This window comes from Podarcis raffonei, chromosome 4 (assembly GCF_027172205.1).
Source record: "Podarcis raffonei isolate rPodRaf1 chromosome 4, rPodRaf1.pri, whole genome shotgun sequence".
NCBI lineage: Eukaryota > Metazoa > Chordata > Lepidosauria > Squamata > Lacertidae > Podarcis > Podarcis raffonei.
Genome location: NC_070605.1, coordinates 3815620 through 3834503, shown reverse-complemented (window position 1 = coordinate 3834503; position 18884 = coordinate 3815620). Strand labels below are relative to the sequence as shown.

Below are 18884 nucleotides of genomic sequence, written 5' to 3'. Positions count from 1 at the left end.
AGTAGAGCCAGGGCTTTTTCGGCTGTGGCTTCGATCTGGTGGAAGAGACTAGGTCACAAGAGACTAGGGCCCTGCAGGACTTGACATCTTTCCGCAGGGCCTGCAAGACAGAGCTGTTCCACCAGGCCTTTGGCCAGGGCACGGCCTGACTCCCTCCTTCGGCAATCTTCACGGAGCTCTGGCCCAATGGTTGCCATTGGTTTGATTTGAATTAATTTTATAATGAATGATTTTAGAGTGTTGTGTTGTACTGTTGTACTGTTTTATTGTTGTTAGCTGCCCTGAGCCCGGCTTCGGCTGGGGAGGGCGGGATATAAATAAAATTTATTATTATTATTATTATTATTATTATTATTATTATTCCCAGGCCATTCCAGCAGTGAAATATCATTATCTTGAATGCACCTTTTGCACACAGCAGCAACATGACATAGAGCTGAATCCTGCTGAAAATATATAAATGCTTCGGTATCTGGGAAAATATCACCTCCGGAACACTTCAGTTTGGGCTCACGTATTTCGTTTATGCATTTTCCCGCATTTATATTCCCATTAATGACGCAAATTCTGCCCACACCTTTTGCTGCCATACAACCCCAGATCATCACACTGTCTTGGTGTTTCACAGTCGGTGTAATGCAAGTAGGATGTAAATCTTCTCTGATTCTTCTCCTCTTTGCCGATTAAAGAAACTTGCGTATTTCATGCCATCACTACCAAGCAAGGTAGTGTCCTTTTTTAAAAAAAATAAAGTTTTTTATTTATACAACAAGAGAAAAAAAACACAAATACCAAATTACACACAAATTACAAAAATAACCATAGACACATAATTTTCTTAGCAAACAATAAAACATCTATTGGTCTTAACACTAAAGACCCAACCTCCCGTCTATTCCATATTTCAAATTCATATTACTTATTGCCAATACACACTTTTATCATAATTAAACTTATTCTTAATAAATCTAATTTCTTATATCTACCTTGCAACTATTACTGAAGTTCCTCGAATGCTGCGACAGAATTTAAACTACTATATTTATTTTTCAGATATTCTTTGAAAACCTCCCATTTTGAAACAAATTCCTGTTTTGATTTATTCTTTATTTTTTCTGATAAACCATCTAATTCGGCATATTCTGTCAGCTTTTGGATCCAATCTTGTATAGAGGGGATTTCATTACTCTTCCATTTTGCTGCGATCAAAACTCTTGTTGCCGCCATCACATATAAAAAGATACCCTTCCTCTTTTGTGGAATATCCAAATCTGTTATTCCCTGGAGGTAGGCCTCTGGTTTTTTATTGAAAGAGATCTTTAGCATTTTTTGCAGTTCTGCATGTATACTCTCCCAGAATACCTGTATTTTCCTACATATCCACCACATATGGTAGCATGTTCCTGAGTCTCCGCATCTCCAACAATTACTTGACACAGTTTTATACATTTTTGAAAGTTTCCATGGTGTTAGATACCATCGATGTTGCATTTTTTGAAAGTTCTCTCTAATAGTGTAACAGTTTGTGAATTTCCAATTGATCTTCCATAAATTTTCCCATTGGGCCATGGTTATTGAATGGCCAAAATCCAGGGACCACCACACCATTGCCACTGTTACCTCCTCCTCCTTGACTGTCCAGTCAAGGAGGAGTCGATAAGTTTTGGAAAGAGTTTTTCTTTTAGAATTTACAAGATCAGATTCGAATCGGGACATTTCTGTTGAGAACCCCTTTTGTTTGTCAGATTTAAATTTTTCAAATAACTGATGGTATTGGAACCAGTCTGAAATGTGTTCTCTTATTTCCTCAAAGTTTTTTAATTTTATTTGGTTATCTTCATTTTTTAGAAGTATTTTATATGTTGGCCAGCTTTCCTGAGTATTTTTCCATTTTACTGCTATGGCTTCTATTGGAGAAGTCTACCACGGGACATTAGGCTCCATCAGGTCTTTATATTTTACCCATAAAGCAAAGAGTGACTTTCTTATTATATGGTTGGTAAATTTTTTATGAATTTTCGCTTTTCCATATATCAGATAGGCGTGCCATCCCCAACGATTGTCTAAACCTTCCAGGTCCAGGAGGTCCGGATCCTGCAACGTGCACCAATCCTTTTAGCCAGGTGAAACAGGCTGCCTCGTAGTAAAGTTTTAGGTCGGGTAGGGAAAAGCCTCCTCTCTCTTTTATGTCTATTAAGATCAGGTGTTTAATCCTAGGTTTCTTCCCTTCCCACAGGAATTTGGAAATTTCTCTTTGCCATATCTTGAGACAACCTGTCAAGTAAGGTAGTGTCCCATTGTTCCACTGTCCAGTTAACATGGGTTTAATCTTTTCAACCTTTGCTTGAGAGATAACAATGGCTTTTTCCTTAGAATTCTAACATTTAGACCAGTCCTTGCACTCAACTTCCCATTACATTGTGCCATGTCATCTTGTATACACCCAGATGATTTTCTTCTGTCATGTAGGCACAGTCTCTCCACTCGTCCATCGTCACTTGCCTTTGTACACATACCCTGCCTTATCAAGTCTGATTTTGTAGTGACTGAGTCTCCTTATACCTCTTCAAAAATATAGAAAGGCCAACTTTGGTTAAGTTTTCCCCAATCTCTCTTCTAATTTCTCCATAACTGTAGCCTTCTTCACTTAATAGTACAATCTTACTCACTTTCTGGAGACCAGTCAACTCTTTGTGCCATTTCTATAATTTTATTATGTTTTACACCCTCACTAAATGAAAGAACACACAAAACCAACTAACTTGATAGCAATCACATAACACACTGACAAAAGTCAACCTAAGCAAGTTGTGCTTTCTTTTTCTGGTTATTTGGCTATAATTTTGATAGAATAGGGGTAATTGAACAAACTTTGTTGGATTGCAATCTCGATAGCATTCTTGATCGAATTATCTTTCCACTGATATATAATTTTATGACATTACTCCAAATGAAGTGGTGTTATGAGCCAGCAAACCTCTGAAATACACTTTTTTCCAAGTGTCTTCCACAATTTTGACCACTACTTTATATCAAACAAAGCAACATTCAACAACTCATCAGAATCTCATAATAAATATGTTGGTTAATGACAAAAAATGCAGGTAATGAACACACACCCAACTCCCTTCAGCTCTTTTCCATATCTTCCTGAGGCTCCAATCCCTTTTTGTCTCTATTGCAGATTGTGATGAATTGGAAATTGAGAGCAAATGTGACAACGAAAAATTCCCCAGAGAGGAGAAGCCACACAAAAATTTGGAGTGTGGAGAAAGCTGCAGTCAGAGCTCCCATTCCACTTCCCATCAACAAAATCTCATTGAAAAGAAACTCTATCAGTGCATGGAATGTGGAAAGAGCTTCCGTCAGAGCTCCCATCTCATTTCCCATCAAAGAATTCATACAGGGGAGAAACCCTATCAGTGCGTAGAATGTGGAAAGAGCTTCACTCGTAGCTCCTCTCTCACTTATCATCAAAGAATTCATACAGGGGAGAAACCCTATCAGTGTGTGGAATGTGGAAAGAGCTTCACTCACAGCCACAGTCTCACTTCTCATCAAAGAATTCATACAGGGGAGAAACCCTATCAGTGTGTGGAATGTGGAAAGAGCTTCACTCACAGCCAAAGTCTCACTTCCCATCAAAGAATTCATACAGGGGAGAAACCCTATCAGTGTGTGGAATGTGGAAAGAGTTTCAGGAACAGGTCTGATCTCACTGACCATCACAGAATTCATACGGGGGAGAAACCCTATCAGTGTGTGGAATGTGGAAAGAGCTTCAGGCAGAGCTCCTCTCTCTCTTCCCATCACAGAATTCATACAGGGGAGAAACCCTATCAGTGCGTAGAATGTGGAAAGAGCTTCACATGTAGCTCCTCTCTCACTTCCCATCAAAGAATTCATACAGGAGAGAAGCCCTATCAGTGTGTGGAATGTGGAAAGAGCTTCACTCACAGCCACAGTCTCACTTCCCATCAAATAATTCATACAGGGGAGAAACCGTATCAGTGTGTGGAATGTGGAAAGAGCTTCAGTCATAGTGCCCATCTCACTTCCCATCAAAGAATTCACACATGGGAAAAACCCTATCAGTGCGTAGAATGTGGAAAGAGCTTCAGTCAGAGCTCCGATCTCACTAAGCATCAAAGAATTCATACAAGGGAGAAACCCTATCAGTGTGTGGAATGTGGAAAGAGCTTCACTCATAGCTCCAATTTCACTAAGCATCAAAGAATTCACACAGGGGGAAAACCCTATCAGTGCGTAGAATGTGGTAAGAGCTTCAGTCAGAGCTCCCATCTCACTTCCCATCAAAGAATTCATACAGGGGAGAAACCCTATCAGTGTGTGGAATGTGGAAAGAGCTTCACTCACAGCCACAGTCTCACTTCTCATCAAAGAATTCATACAGGGGAGAAACCCTATCAGTGTGTGGAATGTGGAAAGAGTTTCAGGAACAGGTATGATCTCACTGACCATCACAGAATTCATACAGGGGAGAAACCCTATCAGTGTGTGGAATGTGGAAAGAGCTTCAGGCAGAGCTCCTCTCTCTCTTCCCATCACAGAATTCATACAGGGGAGAAGCCCTATCAGTGCGTAGAATGTGGAAAGAGCTTCACATGGAGATTCTCTCTCACTTCCCATCAAAGAATTCATACAGGAGAGAAGCCCTATCAGTGTGTGGAATGTGGAAAGAGCTTCAGTCAGAGCTCCGATCTCACTAAGCATCAAATAATTCATACAAGGGAGAAACCCTATCAGTGTGTGGAATGTGGAAAGAGCTTCACTCACAGCCACAGTCTCACTTCCCATCAAAGAATTCATACAGGGGAGAAACCCTATCAGTGTGTGGAATGTGGAAAGAGCTTCAGGCAGAGCTCCTCTCTCTCTTCCCATCAAAGAATTCATACAGGGGAGAAATGAACACACACCCAACTCCCTTCAGCTCTTTTCCATATCTTCCTGAGGCTCCAATCCCTTTTTGTCTCTATTGCAGATTGTGATGAATTGGAAATTGAGAGCAAATGTGACAACGAAAAATTCCCCAGAGAGGAGAAGCCACACAAAAATTTGGAGTGTGGAGAAAGCTGCAGTCAGAGCTCCCATTCCACTTCCCATCAACAAAATCTCATTGAAAAGAAACTCTATCAGTGCATGGAATGTGGAAAGAGCTTCCGTCAGAGCTCCCATCTCATTTCCCATCAAAGAATTCATACAGGGGAGAAACCCTATCAGTGCGTAGAATGTGGAAAGAGCTTCACTCGTAGCTCCTCTCTCACTTATCATCAAAGAATTCATACAGGGGAGAAACCCTATCAGTGTGTGGAATGTGGAAAGAGCTTCACTCACAGCCAAAGTCTCACTTCCCATCAAAGAATTCATACAGGGGAGAAACCCTATCAGTGTGTGGAATGTGGAAAGAGTTTCAGGAACAGGTCTGATCTCACTGACCATCACAGAATTCATACAGGGGAGAAACCCTATCAGTGTGTGGAATGTGGAAAGAGCTTCAGTCATAGTGCCCATCTCACTTCCCATCAAAGAATTCACACATGGGAAAAACCCTATCAGTGCGTAGAATGTGGAAAGAGCTTCAGTCAGAGCTCCGATCTCACTAAGCATCAAAGAATTCATACAAGGGAGAAACCCTATCAGTGTGTGGAATGTGGAAAGAGCTTCACTCATAGCTCCAATTTCACTAAGCATCAAAGAATTCACACAGGGGGAAAACCCTATCAGTGCGTAGAATGTGGTAAGAGCTTCAGTCAGAGCTCCCATCTCACTTCCCATCAAAGAATTCATACAGGGGAGAAACCCTATCAGTGCGTAGAATGTGGAAAGAGCTTCACTCATAGCTCTAATTTCACTAAGCATCAGAGACATCATACAGGGGAGAAACCCTATCAGTGCGTAGAATGTGGAAAGAGCTTCAGTCATAACTCCCATCTCACTTCCCATCAAAGAATTCATACTGGGGAGAAACCCTATCAGTGAATGGAATGTGGAAAGATCTTCACTGTTAGCTCTAAACTCACTTCCCACCAAAGAATCCATACAAAGGTTGGAAAAACCATTATACAGCTTTAGGAGCCAGGCAAATCCGCACCTTTTTAACCAGGCCTTTTTCTTATTGACATCTAATGCTATTTTAACATGTGATGTTTTGTGTTTTTATGTTGTGTTTTTATGCTCTAAGCATTCTGAGACCTGTGGGTGTAGGGAATACAGCCACTCTTAAATTCCTTGGGGTCTTTGCCCCCTCCTATAAAATATTTGAGGAGGCCACCCTCCAGGTTTTCTTTGTGTGTTTTTTTCAAATGCAACCTTTTTTTCTTCCGCTACTTGCCATACAATTTCTATTTCAATTTGCCCTTTTAAGAATTTTTTAAAAACCACACAAAGGTCATGAGGAAAACAAAATACAAGAAGATACAAACATGGACAGGTCCCATCTTTGCGGGCCAAACGCAAAAGTTGCTTTAAAGGAGGCTTTCCCAAACTTGGGTCCCCAGCAGCTCCCGGACTACAGTTCCCATCGTCTCTCCCCATTGGTCCTGCTAACTAGAGATGATGGGAGTTGTAGTCCAAAAACAGCTGGAGACCCAAATTTGCTTTAAAGGGAAAGTAGGCTGGCCCTGTGACACCCTCTGCTGGCCAAAAACACTGCCCCAGAATCTGAACCACCCCCAGTACTCCTAACTGGAATTTATAGAGCGCAAAACTGAAGTTTGATCAGCACTTCAACCTCTAGGGAGCTTCTAGGTGCTTTCTGCGCCACCTAGAGTACCCACAGAATTGTGGCTTCTACTGACAACACACATAGGAGAACAAATGAAAGACAAACACAATGAGCAGGAAAAAACCTGGAAAGGGCCATACCAAATGGACATCCGGTGTGAAGAGGTCACTTTCCCCACTGCTGAACAATGCCACAGGTAGAGGAGATGAAATGCTAAAAGTGTTCTCTGGGGCAAGGGCAGCTGCTGAGAAATTGAACTATGGGCGCAAAATATTACTTTTTTAAAAAGTCGCTGCCATTATAGACATTGCCATTCAAATGGTGTGCATGCATCCTGTGATTGATAGTGCAAGGCGGGACTTACCTGGCCCCCACCAATATTTTATTCAAGTCGGCACCACTGGGTCGGGTGGTTTACAGATTAAATAAATACATAATTCGCCTCCCTTTGCAAATATTCCAGCTTGTCTATATCCTCATTTATTCTTCTTTAAAATGTATTTGCCCTTCATCTGAAGATTTTACATTATAAGCATACAGGATGAAAGCATGGCTTTCTCAAAAACAAGAAAAGCCAGAGAAATCTCTCCTTTTCTTTTTTTACAAACTTTGTTGATCAGGGGCCTGCTGTGGAAATAGTGCATCTCGATTTCAGTAAGGCTTTGGACAGAGTCCTCTGTGATATTTATGTGAGGAAGCTGGTAAAATGTGGGCTGAATGAGGTATATGTCTTAGGACATCAAACCGGGAAAGAGGATTTTAAACTGACTGAAGAGGTTTTATGCCCTTGGGAATTTGGTCTCTTAAATCTACCCCTTCGCCTTCAAAATGAGGCTGAATGAGGTAACTGTTAGGTGGATTTGACTGACCGAACCCAAAGAGGACTCCTTCATGGTTCCTCCTCATCCTGGGGAAAAGTGACAAGAGGGGTGCTGCAGGGTTCTGTCCTGGGCCCATTGTTGTTCAACGTCTTGATAAATGACATGGTTGAAGGAAATAAGGGGATGCTCATCACATTTGCAGATGACCAAATGGATCATAATGGCGTCCTCTCTCTTCTTCAGCAACAGACCGGGAGACAAAGAACAGTGCAAAAGCACAGCAGAGCGAAAGAGATAAGACTGACTTCCGTTCTTACACTTTCCAAGTCTAGGAAAGTAAACAGGGGCATTTGACATACTAGCCACATATCCAGCAACGGGAGGAGTGAATTGCTAACGCACCACACATGATTGCAGGTGATATAAGGGAAAAAACCTGCTCCTTTTTCCTTATGGGGTACCCAAGGGCCCATATACAGTCCTTTTGTAGGTTCTCTATCGGTAGGAGAAAATAACAGAGACCAACCAGAGAATATTGAGAAGCAAAGCAGCTAGTAAGCCTGTTCTTTATTAACTGTTGCAACAGGGTTCTCCACCCACACGCAGGAGAGAGGAGGAGGACCCTGAGCCATGTGTGCAAGCCCTTAATAGAGACATTTTTAATTGCCCAACCTGGAGTTCAAGACCACCCCCAGAAACTGTCAGGATATGAGTACAATGCAGCTGCAAACTAGCAGCTCAGTGTTTACATCATATGATGTGGCTAGTCCTGGGAAAGAATCTTCCAGGCAGTTCAGGGGATTCACAAGGCTTTGTTCTCAGTGTAATATGAGACCTTCCTGTTGCGTATGTGAAGGAAGTCTGTGTCACTTGCTCGGAGGAGACTGAACTGATCGGACATGTTTTTTGTGGAGATGTACAGTCAGAAATAAACAAGATGTAAAAAGCCTTTCTGACTATCTTCTTTCTCCTGCTGGTATGCAAAGGGGGTGTGCATCTTCCATTCCGGGGGATCATAGAATCATAGAATCATAGAGTTGGAAGAGACCACAAGGGCCATCGAGTCCAACCCCCTGCCAAGCAGGAAACACCATCAGAGCACTCCTGATATATGGTTGTCAAGCCTCTGCTTAAAGACCTCCAAAGAAGGAGACTCCACCACACTCCTTGGCAGCAAATTCCACTGTCGAACAGCTCTTACTGTCGCCTATCAAGATCTCCCTGGACTGTCCGGGATGTCAGCCAGAGAGGATCACAGGTAAACGGACCCCAGGAGCAGGGAGAGAGGCCAGCCTCACCCGAGGGGGCAAGTTTTCCAACAGAAACATCATACATACATCACAGAAAAGGCGGTCTACAACAGAAATCTGAGTGTTGTTTTTACCCTTTCTGCAGGGTTACCTGTTAATGGTCGCTTGACTGGATGACCTGGGGAGGCTGGCTATTCTTTTGTAATGATAATACTTCATTCCTGAGCCAGGTCACAGGCTCACCCTATTCACACCTTAAATGTGCCCTTAAGGCAGGATTTGTGAGGACAGAGACAATGGGAAGGTTTCTGCATTTCCTTCAACCTTGTAGAGAAATATTTGAGGTGAGTGAAAGAGTCAAAACGGCTTTAGGACTTTTCTTGTGGGTTTTGGACATGTGGTTTATATATTTATATATGTGTTTGCTTGGTAAATTTAGATCTCTCTCTCTCTCACCTAAAAATTCTTATAACAATTCCCCCCTTTGGGGATATAATTTTTTTCTAAATAATTGCTGCCTCACAAATAATAACCTGGTATGTTGTAAATGGATGCCTTCATGTAAATCTTAAGAGACTTGCATGTCAGGCCTCTTAAAGCTGTTTGCAGATGTAGCAGTGCACATAGTTGGACCTTGTACGCATCCTTGGCCTGGCACAGTTGCTCCTGTTATGGCCTGGGAATCTGATTCAGAGGCTGAACCGGAGGAATCGCAGCCTGCACAGGAGTCCCCGCCTCCAGGGCCGGCTGAGCCGGTGCAGGGCCTTGAATCTGAAGGGCCCGCACCTGTGCCAGATCCTCAGGAGCAGACACCAGATGAATCCACTCTGTCTCCGGGGGTGATTGAGGACCCATTGCCTGCAGGTGCTCCTCTCCCAGCCCTGTCAGGGGAAGGTGAGGCTGCCTCTGGGTATAGTAACCCTCCAGCCTCTCCTGAGCTGCAGAGGCTGAGGGCAGAGAGGCGGAGGGAACTAAGTTCTATCAGGAGGAGTGCTTACCTTAAGGCCAGGAGAGGCGAGTCACCTTTGGGCCGGGACCACCCTAGGCCCCAGAGGAGATAAAGGCCAGTCAGCCTGTGCTGGTCCCGGGGGGAGGTTACCGTGGGGTGAGGTCCAGGACCTGGGTCGAGGGTCTGTAGACTGTCCTCCACGGGCGAGGTGGGGTCCGAATCGAGGAGCCAGGCAAGGACAGGAACTCTGAAGGAACAGGACTCGGTGCTGGCCGAAACAGCTCTTCAACGACATTGCTCCCGCAACCTGGGACCGGGCTGACTGGCCTTTATCTTCTCTGAGGCCAGGGGCGGTCCCGGCCCTCAGGTGACCCGCCTCTTCTGGCCTTAAGGCGAGCACTCCTCCTGGGAGAAACCAGTTCCCTCCGCCTCTGCCCTGAGCCTCTGCAGCTCAGGAGAGGCTGGAGGGTTACTGGACCCAGGGGGAGACTCGCCTTCCCCTGACAGGGCTGGGAGAGGCGCACCTGTAGGCAATGTGTCCTCAATCCCCTCCGGAGCCAGAGTAGATTCACCTGGTGCCTGCTCCTGAGGATCCGTCACAGGTGCAGGTGCCTCAGAGTCAAGGCCCTGCCCCAGCTCAGCCGACCCTGGAGGCGGGACTCCTGTGCAGGCTGGAGTTCTTCCGGTTCGGCCTCTGAATCAGATTCCCAGGCCATCACACAGCCCAGTCTCAGGTTGCAGGAGCAACATTGTTGGAAACCTGTTTCTGCCAGCACCCAGACCTGTTCTTCCGGAGTTCCCGACCACGCCCGGCTTCTTGCTTTGGACCCCGCTTTGCCTTTGGTGGACAGTTTCCAGACCCTTGACCCAGGACTGGACTCTGATCATGCCTCATTGTAACCCCCCCCCCCGGGACCAGCACAGCTCCATCAATAGTTGGTGCTGAGACTGGAGCTCCTGGAGCTCCTGGAGCCAATCTGTCACTGTGGGGACCGCAGATGCTGGCAGCACGTCCGGGAACAAACACGGATGGTAACCGTAAGTGGCCTGGAACAGGGTCTGCTGGGTGGAGCCGTTCACCAAATTGTTGTAAATGAACTCCTCCAATGCCAAGTGGTCGACCCAGTCTGGAGGTACTCCAGGTTCCGGTGGTCGGTTCTCACTTCCACCAGGTGTCTTGCCCCCTCAAAATGATGGCCCAAGACGTCAAAGGCCACTTTGATGGCCAGTAGTTCCCACTCCCACACGGTATAGTTACACTCCGCCAGAAGAAGCTGGCAAGAATAGTAGGCGCAGAGTAACAGCAGCACATCAGGTCCGTGCTGCTGGGAAAAGACGGAACCGAGAGCCGTACTGGAGGCGTTGGTCTCCACCATGAAGGAAGAGGGATTAGGATGCTGTAAAAGCGGCGCCCTCTGGAGACAGGCTTTCAACCCCTGAAACGCCACCTCTGCCTCCTTGTCCCAGTGTCTTGGGGCACAGCAGTCAGGTCAGTGGGGTGGCACGATGAGCATAGTCCACAATGAAGGTCCAATAATAGTTGGCGAAACCCAGGTACCGCTGTAGGTCCTTGCGATCCCGGGGTGCCACCCACTCCTGAACTGCTGCCACCTTCCCAGGATCCATCTGCACCCCATCAGGGGGGAGTTGGTGACCGAGGAAGTCCACCGACCGCTGGTGGAACTTTCACTTGCTGAGCTTAGCATACAGGTGTTGCTCCCGCAAACGCTGCAACATGGACCGGACATGACCCTCGTGGCAAGTTGGTTCATGGGAGTAAATCAGAATGTCATCTAGGTACACCACCACGTACTTGTCTAGCAAGACCTGGAACACGTGGTTGATGTACCGTTGGAACAGGGCAGGCGCATTGCACAACCCGAAAGGCATTACCAGGTATTCGAACCACCCATACCGTGTCCCAAATGCTGTCTTCCACTCATCCCCGGCTCGGATCCTAATCAAATTGTAGGCCCCCCGAAGGTCCATCTTGGTGAACATCTGCACCCCTTGCACCCGCTCCAGCAACTCTGCAATAAAGGCAAAGGGATACTGGTCCGGGATGGTAATCTTTTTTTTAAAAACTTTTATTTTGCTTTAAACAGGTACATATAAATATAGACAACCAAAATTACAAAGGAAAATTCCTTAATAGTAATGAAGAAAAAAACTTTAAAAACTACAAAAAATATCAAAGTACATGACACAGAACATAAGCAACGATGGAAAAGAAAAAATAAAAGAAAAAAGAAAAAAAGAAAAAAAGAAAAAGGAAGATGAGCCAAAGCAGGAAGGCTCATCTATTGTACACTTCCGTCAAGCTCACAACAGATCATTATTCTTATCAATTATCTCTATCTGCATTCCGAAGGAATCCCTCATCTTGGTATCAGGGAACATTTCTCTATGCGGCATCATTCTAAAAATAGCCAGATCTTTCTTGCTGAACCCTTGTCCCCTAAATAATTATTTAAACATTCCCATTTTTCTTTCACCAATTTTTTAGGTTTACCCCTTATTGCATCTGTCAGCTTTGCGAGCTCCAAGTACTCGCACACGGGATGGTAATCTTATTCAGGGCCTGGTAATCATGGCAGGGACGAAGCTCCCCACACTTCTTTTTTTTTTTTTTAAATAATATTTATTAGGTTTTAAAAGATAAAACACAAACAATAACAACAAATAAAAACACAAAAATGAAAAAAAAGAAAAATCCAACAATAAACTATACATAAAAACAAATTAAAACATCCATAGTCATACTTTCGTTTGCTTATTTCTTTGACTTCCTCACACCTCCCTTTTTTGTATTCCGCTTCAGATTATTATTTCAGCAAATCCCTCCCATTTTACCAGAAATTTTGTCTGTATACTTAGCGTACTTTCCTCAACCTTGTTTAAACTTTAAATTTACCACATATAATTACATAAACTCTCACATCATTTACACAAAATCCAGGGAGTGTCTATCCACCGTTGTTCAATCTCGCAAATATTTTACTTTGTTTTACATTAAACTTTGAGCCTAATATATATTTTATACACTTTGAATTTCCCTAATTTTCCCCCTCAGCATCCCCCTGGTCCCAAAAACTGCCTGTCCTTTCCGTCCATTCCCTGATGTCTCTCAATCTGGAAATCTAATATCAGAGGCTCTTAAGTCCCCTCCAAGCCCCTTCTGCAGATTTTGTTTAAATTCTTTAATACCAACTGACTCATCTCTGAAGTATTCCATCCTGACATTGAAGTTACATCCTTTGTGCAATTCAGTTAGGTTTCCAAGGTTATAATTGTAATTTGAGTGATCTTTCAGAAGGTATATCCAAGTACCTCCAAACCCGTAGGCCCCCAGTCCATCTAAATCTTCCAAACCCAGGTCCATGTCCATATTCCAACAGTCCACAGATCCCTGTGAAATGGGATCTTTCCATTTTACCAATCCGAACTGAAATCCTGTTATAACAATCTGTCCCTCAGCAAAATCCATGTCACATGTCCTCGGTTTGTAAACCTCAGTTTGCCTCTGTGGAGTCGAAAGTTCCTCATGTATTCCTTTAGTCTCTTCTTCCTTTCCTTCTGCCAGTTCACCATTCTTTTCCTGTTCCCCGCTGTCCGGTCCGATCATGTCATCCAATTTCTTATGGATCCCTTCCAGCAGAAAGTTTATTTTGTGTATTTCATTCATTATTACTTCAGAGGTCTGCATTTTAAGTTGCTCAAGGTCAATTCCCAGACTTTTATCTGCAGCTGGCACTTGTTCCTGTAACAGTTTCAAAGTTTCAAAGTTTCCCCACTAGAGGGATACAATTTAACTATTTCCCAAGTGCCAGTTCAATTTCAAGAAGAAGTAAACAATGTTGCAGGTCTCCATTTTGAATGCAAAAGGGGGTAGAGGAAACTGTATCTTTTAAGCAGCTGTCAACATCCCTTTGTTAGAAAAAAGAAGTAATTTTTAAAATCAAATCTTAGCATTCAGGAAGCCTGTTCCCAGGTCAGTGCTGAGATGGTTTTAAGTCCTAATATTGTCCAAATCAAAGTTTCCCCCTACTTCCTCCAAAGGGGGTAGGTACCTTAAACAGCGGATATTTAAACTTGCAAAATAAAATTGCAGGATTTTGCTTGTAGTGTCTTTGCTTCAAGCTATATACAAAAGCGGAAGGTGGACTTCCTGTTTACACCTTCCCGCTATTAAATCCAGATTAACTCTTCCTCTTTAAAAATTTCCAATTAAAATTTAATTTCTTTAAACCTCGGTCTTTGTCTTAAATCTTCTAATCGGTTCTACTCACGGGTAGTTACTTTTAGAGCCGAATTCGTCCAGAAAGAAATCAGCGCTCTCCGACAACAGCTGTGCGGCTTCACTCCGGGGACGAAGCGGTCGATCCGAAGCACCGCGCTGCTCACCCCGCCTTGCAACGGAGCCTCAAAAAAAGGACTCCTCGCAAGCAAGGGAGGCGCAAAAGGTGCACGCCGGATCCCAGGTCCACAGGCTTCCCCCGCCTGTGGTTTCTAACGGGTCTCCGCTTTCGCCGCAGCGAGAGACCCTAAATCCCCGGAGCGGTTCCCCTGGGAGATCAGGGGAAATCCGCCATTGTCGCTGGCGCTGACCGGAAGCCTTGAAGCTCCCCACACTTCTTAACAAAGAGTACTGGAGCGTCGGTGGGCGTGGTAGAGGGCCGAATGAACCCGCGCTCCAGGTTCTTGCTGTTACGATATGAGTACAACGCAGCTGCAAACTGCCAGCCTGTTTACATCACATGATGTGGCTAGTCCTGGGAAAGAATCTTCCAGGCAGTTCACGGGATACACAAAGCTTTGTTCCGTGTGTAATATGAGACCTTCCTGTTGCGTTTGTAAAGGAAGTCTGAGTCACTTGCTTGGAGAAGTTTGAACTGATCGGACATGTTTTTTTTTGTTGAGCTGTAAAGTCAGAAATAAACAAGATATAAAAGGACTTTCTGACTATTCTTCTTTCCCCTGTGAAAGGGGAGAAGGGGGTGTGCATCTTCCATGCTGGGAGATGTCACCTATCAAGATCTCCCTGGTTGCAAGTCAACTTGGTTCTCTACCTGCCCGGGATCTTACGGTGGAGAGAATTTGTTCTGTGGTTCTTAATGAGAGAGACCGCCTTGCTGCAATAGTTGTTGCTGATGGGGGGAGTGAAGCTCGGAATACAAGCACCCCCACTGCTATTGCTAGAGAAGAGCAAGCTGTAGCTCTGAATGTTGTCCATTGTTACAATTGTGATCAGCCTGGACATATTCAGAGGAACTGTAAAAAGCCACGTCAGCAGAAAGGAGCAAAAGGGAGCTCTGCAAAGCCTGAGGCTTCAAGCAAAGGTCATGCCAAGTCACAGGCAAGGCCAGCAAAGGCTTTAATATCGCCGAAAGCCTCTTCATTGGTTGAAAATGTGTTTATTTTAGACATGGGCTGCACCCAGCACCTAGCAGCACGCAGGGAATTATTTTCTACGTTTGAGAAGCAAAGCTTCACTGTGAAACAAGCCAATGGTCAAGAGATCGAAGCGATCGGGTTTGGGACTGTGTATCTGAAAAGCCTGAACTTGACTATAAACAATGTGTATTATGTTCCTGATTTAAAGTTCAATCTGCTGACTGTTTCTCAGATGACAAAGAAAGGACTGGTGTTGTCCTATGATAAAGAGAGTTGCAAAATCTTTAAAGATGGAGAGCTGTATCTTTCTGCCAGAGAGAAAGATGGACTGTATCTACTGATTTTTGAAGAGTCAGATTACAGAATGTGCACTGCACGTGATACTAAAATGTTTTCTCTTGCAGGTGTATCCAAGGATAAGAAGGCTGCAAAGATAACCAGTGTTTTTCAGCGAGTGTATGCTGATGTAATTGGTCCTCTAGCACCATCCAGAGGCAATGCAAAATACTATCTTCTATGTGTTGATCATTATTCTCAATATGTATGGATTTATGTATTGGAATCACCAAAAGAAGCCTTAGCAAGGTTTCAGGAGTTTTGTGACAAAGGTAAAACTGTTCATAATGCAGATATTTTCTTTTCACAGATGAAAAGCCAGTTTTTCTTTTACAGGATTTTCAGGATTTCCTTGAGAAACAAGGGATAGAGCATAAGATTACTGTTTCTGAAGCTTCATGGAACAAGAGTATTTGTGTAAAGGTGAACAAAGAGTTGCAAAATGACACGAAGGCACAATTGCTGAGTTCACATTTACCACATGAGTTCTGGGCTGAATCTTTATTTTCTTTTTGTTACACTTGGGTGAGAAAGGTTTCAAAAGGTATGGAAAGTTCTCCTTTTGAGAAGCTATTCCACAGGAAACCTTCTGTAACACATTTTAAGGTTTTTGGATCTCACGTCCGTACTGAAACTCCACATGGGGTTAAGAATGCAAAAGGCATTTTTGTGGGTTATGAAAAAGGTCTCTACAGAGTAATTTTATTTGAATCTGGTCAGGTGATTCTCACAAAGTTTCTAGAGAGCACTCCTGGACAGGAGAGAGAGGTTTTTCACACATTTCCCACTGATGACAATTCAGATGATAATTCTGATTATTCTGATTATTCTGGTACTGAAATTGACACAGAAAGCTCAGAGAGTTCTGTTGACACAATCATTGAGAAGGGTTCTCACACAATGTCTAGACCCACACAGGTTAAAGCTAGACTAGAAGTGACTGAACCACTGTTTACTGTTGGGCATGGTTCTCCAAAAGGTCCTGAGGATGAACCAGTCAGCAAACAGGATCAGCACCTAATACGCAGGTCTGAGAGACTCACAAAGGGCGTACCACCCAAGAGGTATTCTCAAGAGTTTGCTAACTCAGCTGTTGCATGTGCTACTATTGTTGACAACTCAAGACGAGTTAAAGGTGTGTCTAAGTCAGAGACAAAGACACAGCAGGGAGTTGCTAAGCGTAACACTACCTTCCCTAGCCAAGGTAATGCAGAAGCACACATTCCTTGGAAAACAGACAACCAGAGAGTTACACTGGTGAAACCAGTGGCAGGTAGTTCCAAAGGCGGAACTGATACAACAGGTGATTGTTACATGTATAACAACTGTTTGTATTCTTCTCTGGATCAAGCTTTGTTCGCAGCTAACGTTGATTCATATGGGGGAGTATGTTACGATATGAGTACAACGCAGCTGCAAACTGCCAGCTTGTTTACATCACATGATGTGGCTAGTCCTGGGAAAGAATCTTCCAGGCAGTTCACGGGATACACAAAGCTTTGTTCCGTGTGTAATATGAGACCTTCCTGTTGCGTTTGTAAAGGAAGTCTGAGTCACTTGCTTGGAGAAGTTTGAACTGATCGGACATGTTTTTTTTTGTAGAGCTGTAAAGTCAGAAATAAACAAGATGTAAAAGGACTTTCTGACCATTCTTCTTTCCCCTGTGAAAGGGGAGAAGGGGGTGTGCATCTTCCACGCTGGGAGATGTCACCTATCAAGATCTCCCTGGTCTGTCTGGGATGCCAGCCGGAGGAAGATCACCGGTAAATAAGTCCCGGGAGCAGGGGGAGAGGCCAGCTCCCGAGGGGGCTAGTTTTCCAACACTTGCGACGGAAGTGTTAGGGGACATTCGGCACAGAAACATGTGTGTATACCTTTAAGAAGTTTCTGGGGTTAATTGGCTGCAGCTGGCCATTGCTATAAAGGAAAAAAGATGAGTTTTGTAACCTGCCTGCAGGAATAACACCCACCAGAGTTTGTGTTTATTGTTTAGTAATAAAGTCTTCGTTTTGGTTTGGGTTTTTACACCTATGTCTTCTGGAGTCACTCTGTCCTCTGCCACCGGCTGGAAATCCCCCTGCAACAGGTTATGGGCCCAGTCCCCAGTCCTGAGTGGGCAGAGACAGAGTGTGAAAAGAACCCAGAGACTGGAAGCAACTCAGCGTTTCTCAAGCAGCTGGCTGTGTGAAGGCATCGGCAGGGAGTGTCTGTTTGAGACCAGGAGCCGAACATTTCTTCAAGCCACGTGTGAGTAAGGACTGAGTGGAAAGCTGAAAGCTGGGTGGAGCCATGGCTGGACTTGGAGCTGGAGCTCAAGGGGGAGATTCCTATTTTCCAGTAGAGAAACTGGGAGAGTCCAATTATATGTCATGGAGTTTACAGATGCAGGCGTTTTTAAAGAAAGAACAATGTTGGACTGTTATTGTTAACCCTCTTGTAAAAGATGAAAAGGATGAAGAAGTAGATGAAGCAGACCAAAGGCTGGAGGACAAAGCCTATGCCAATTTAATTTTGAGTTTAGAGAAGTCTCAGTTATCTCATGTGCAAGACCTTGAAATAGCAAGTGAGATTTGGCAAGCACTGAGAGCAATACATATTTGAGTCACTGCTGGCAGCAAAATTACTCTGAGAGCTCTGTACCGAGCCAGACTAAGTGAGGGTGAATGTGTTTCAACACACCTTCAAAGAATGTGTGATTTATTTTCACAGTTAAATGAACTTGGGGAACATTTTTCTGAAAAGAGAAAGGTTTATATTGTGCTGTCTTCACTTCCTGAGTCATGGGACAATTTAGTGATGACTTTGGAGGCAATTCCAGAAAGCCAATTAACAATGCATTTCTTAACTGGGCGTTTGCTTGATGAGGAAGAAAGACGCCATGAGAGGAAGGCCACAACCCCTCACCGTAACTCCAGAAATGGGAGGTAGTCCAGTAAAAGATATGCAACTGATGAGGAGCGGCAGCCTAAAGAGGTTGTAGACCACAGAGAGGAAGCAGCTTTCACAGTCAGAAGATGCTATCGTTGTAGGTCACCTAAGCATTTAGTACGTCAGTGCACTGTGTCTGTGGGAGAAAACACAAGAAAAGGGCGGTCTGCGTTTGCTGGGAAGCGAGGAGACAGGAAGAGTCGAGTCCAGTATGTTTCTGCAGCAGTTCGAGGCACCAGTCACGACGTTGGACAAGACTGGATTTTAGACTCGGCAGCGACAAACATTTTTGTTAAGTCTGCACAAGCCCTTGTAGAAAAGCAGCCTTGTAAATCTGTAAATGTAGTACTAGCTGATGGAACAGTGCATGAGTCAGCTGGAAAGGGTAGTGTGAATATCAACTGTTTAAGTACCAAGTTTACAAATGTTTTATGTGTACCAAGTTTAGAAAATAATTTAGG

The 18884-nt window shown here is 44.1% G+C and overlaps 2 protein-coding genes across 10 annotated transcripts in view; both read left to right on the top strand.

Annotated features, from left to right (window-relative positions):
• The window catches only part of LOC128412027 (zinc finger protein 420-like), a 180203-nt gene extending 173001 nt beyond the window's left edge, over positions 1-7202 (top strand). Inside the window, exon 7 of one of the 2 annotated variants that reach the window (XR_008330017.1) lies at positions 6433-7202. The gene's annotated coding sequence lies outside the window, so the exon portion shown is untranslated. The other variant, XR_008330018.1, reaches the window with a different exon arrangement.
• The window catches only part of LOC128412024 (zinc finger protein 420-like), a 278283-nt gene that overhangs the window by 173004 nt on the left and 86395 nt on the right, over positions 1-18884 (top strand). The window contains exon 6 of one of the 8 annotated variants that reach the window (XM_053384801.1): positions 3185-4929. The exons of the other annotated variants lie outside the window; for them this stretch is intronic. Coding sequence (XP_053240776.1) covers positions 3185-4929 — 1745 coding nt within the window. Of the gene's footprint in view, positions 1-3184; positions 4930-18884 lie in introns of those variants that run through there. 8 annotated transcript variants of the gene reach the window in all.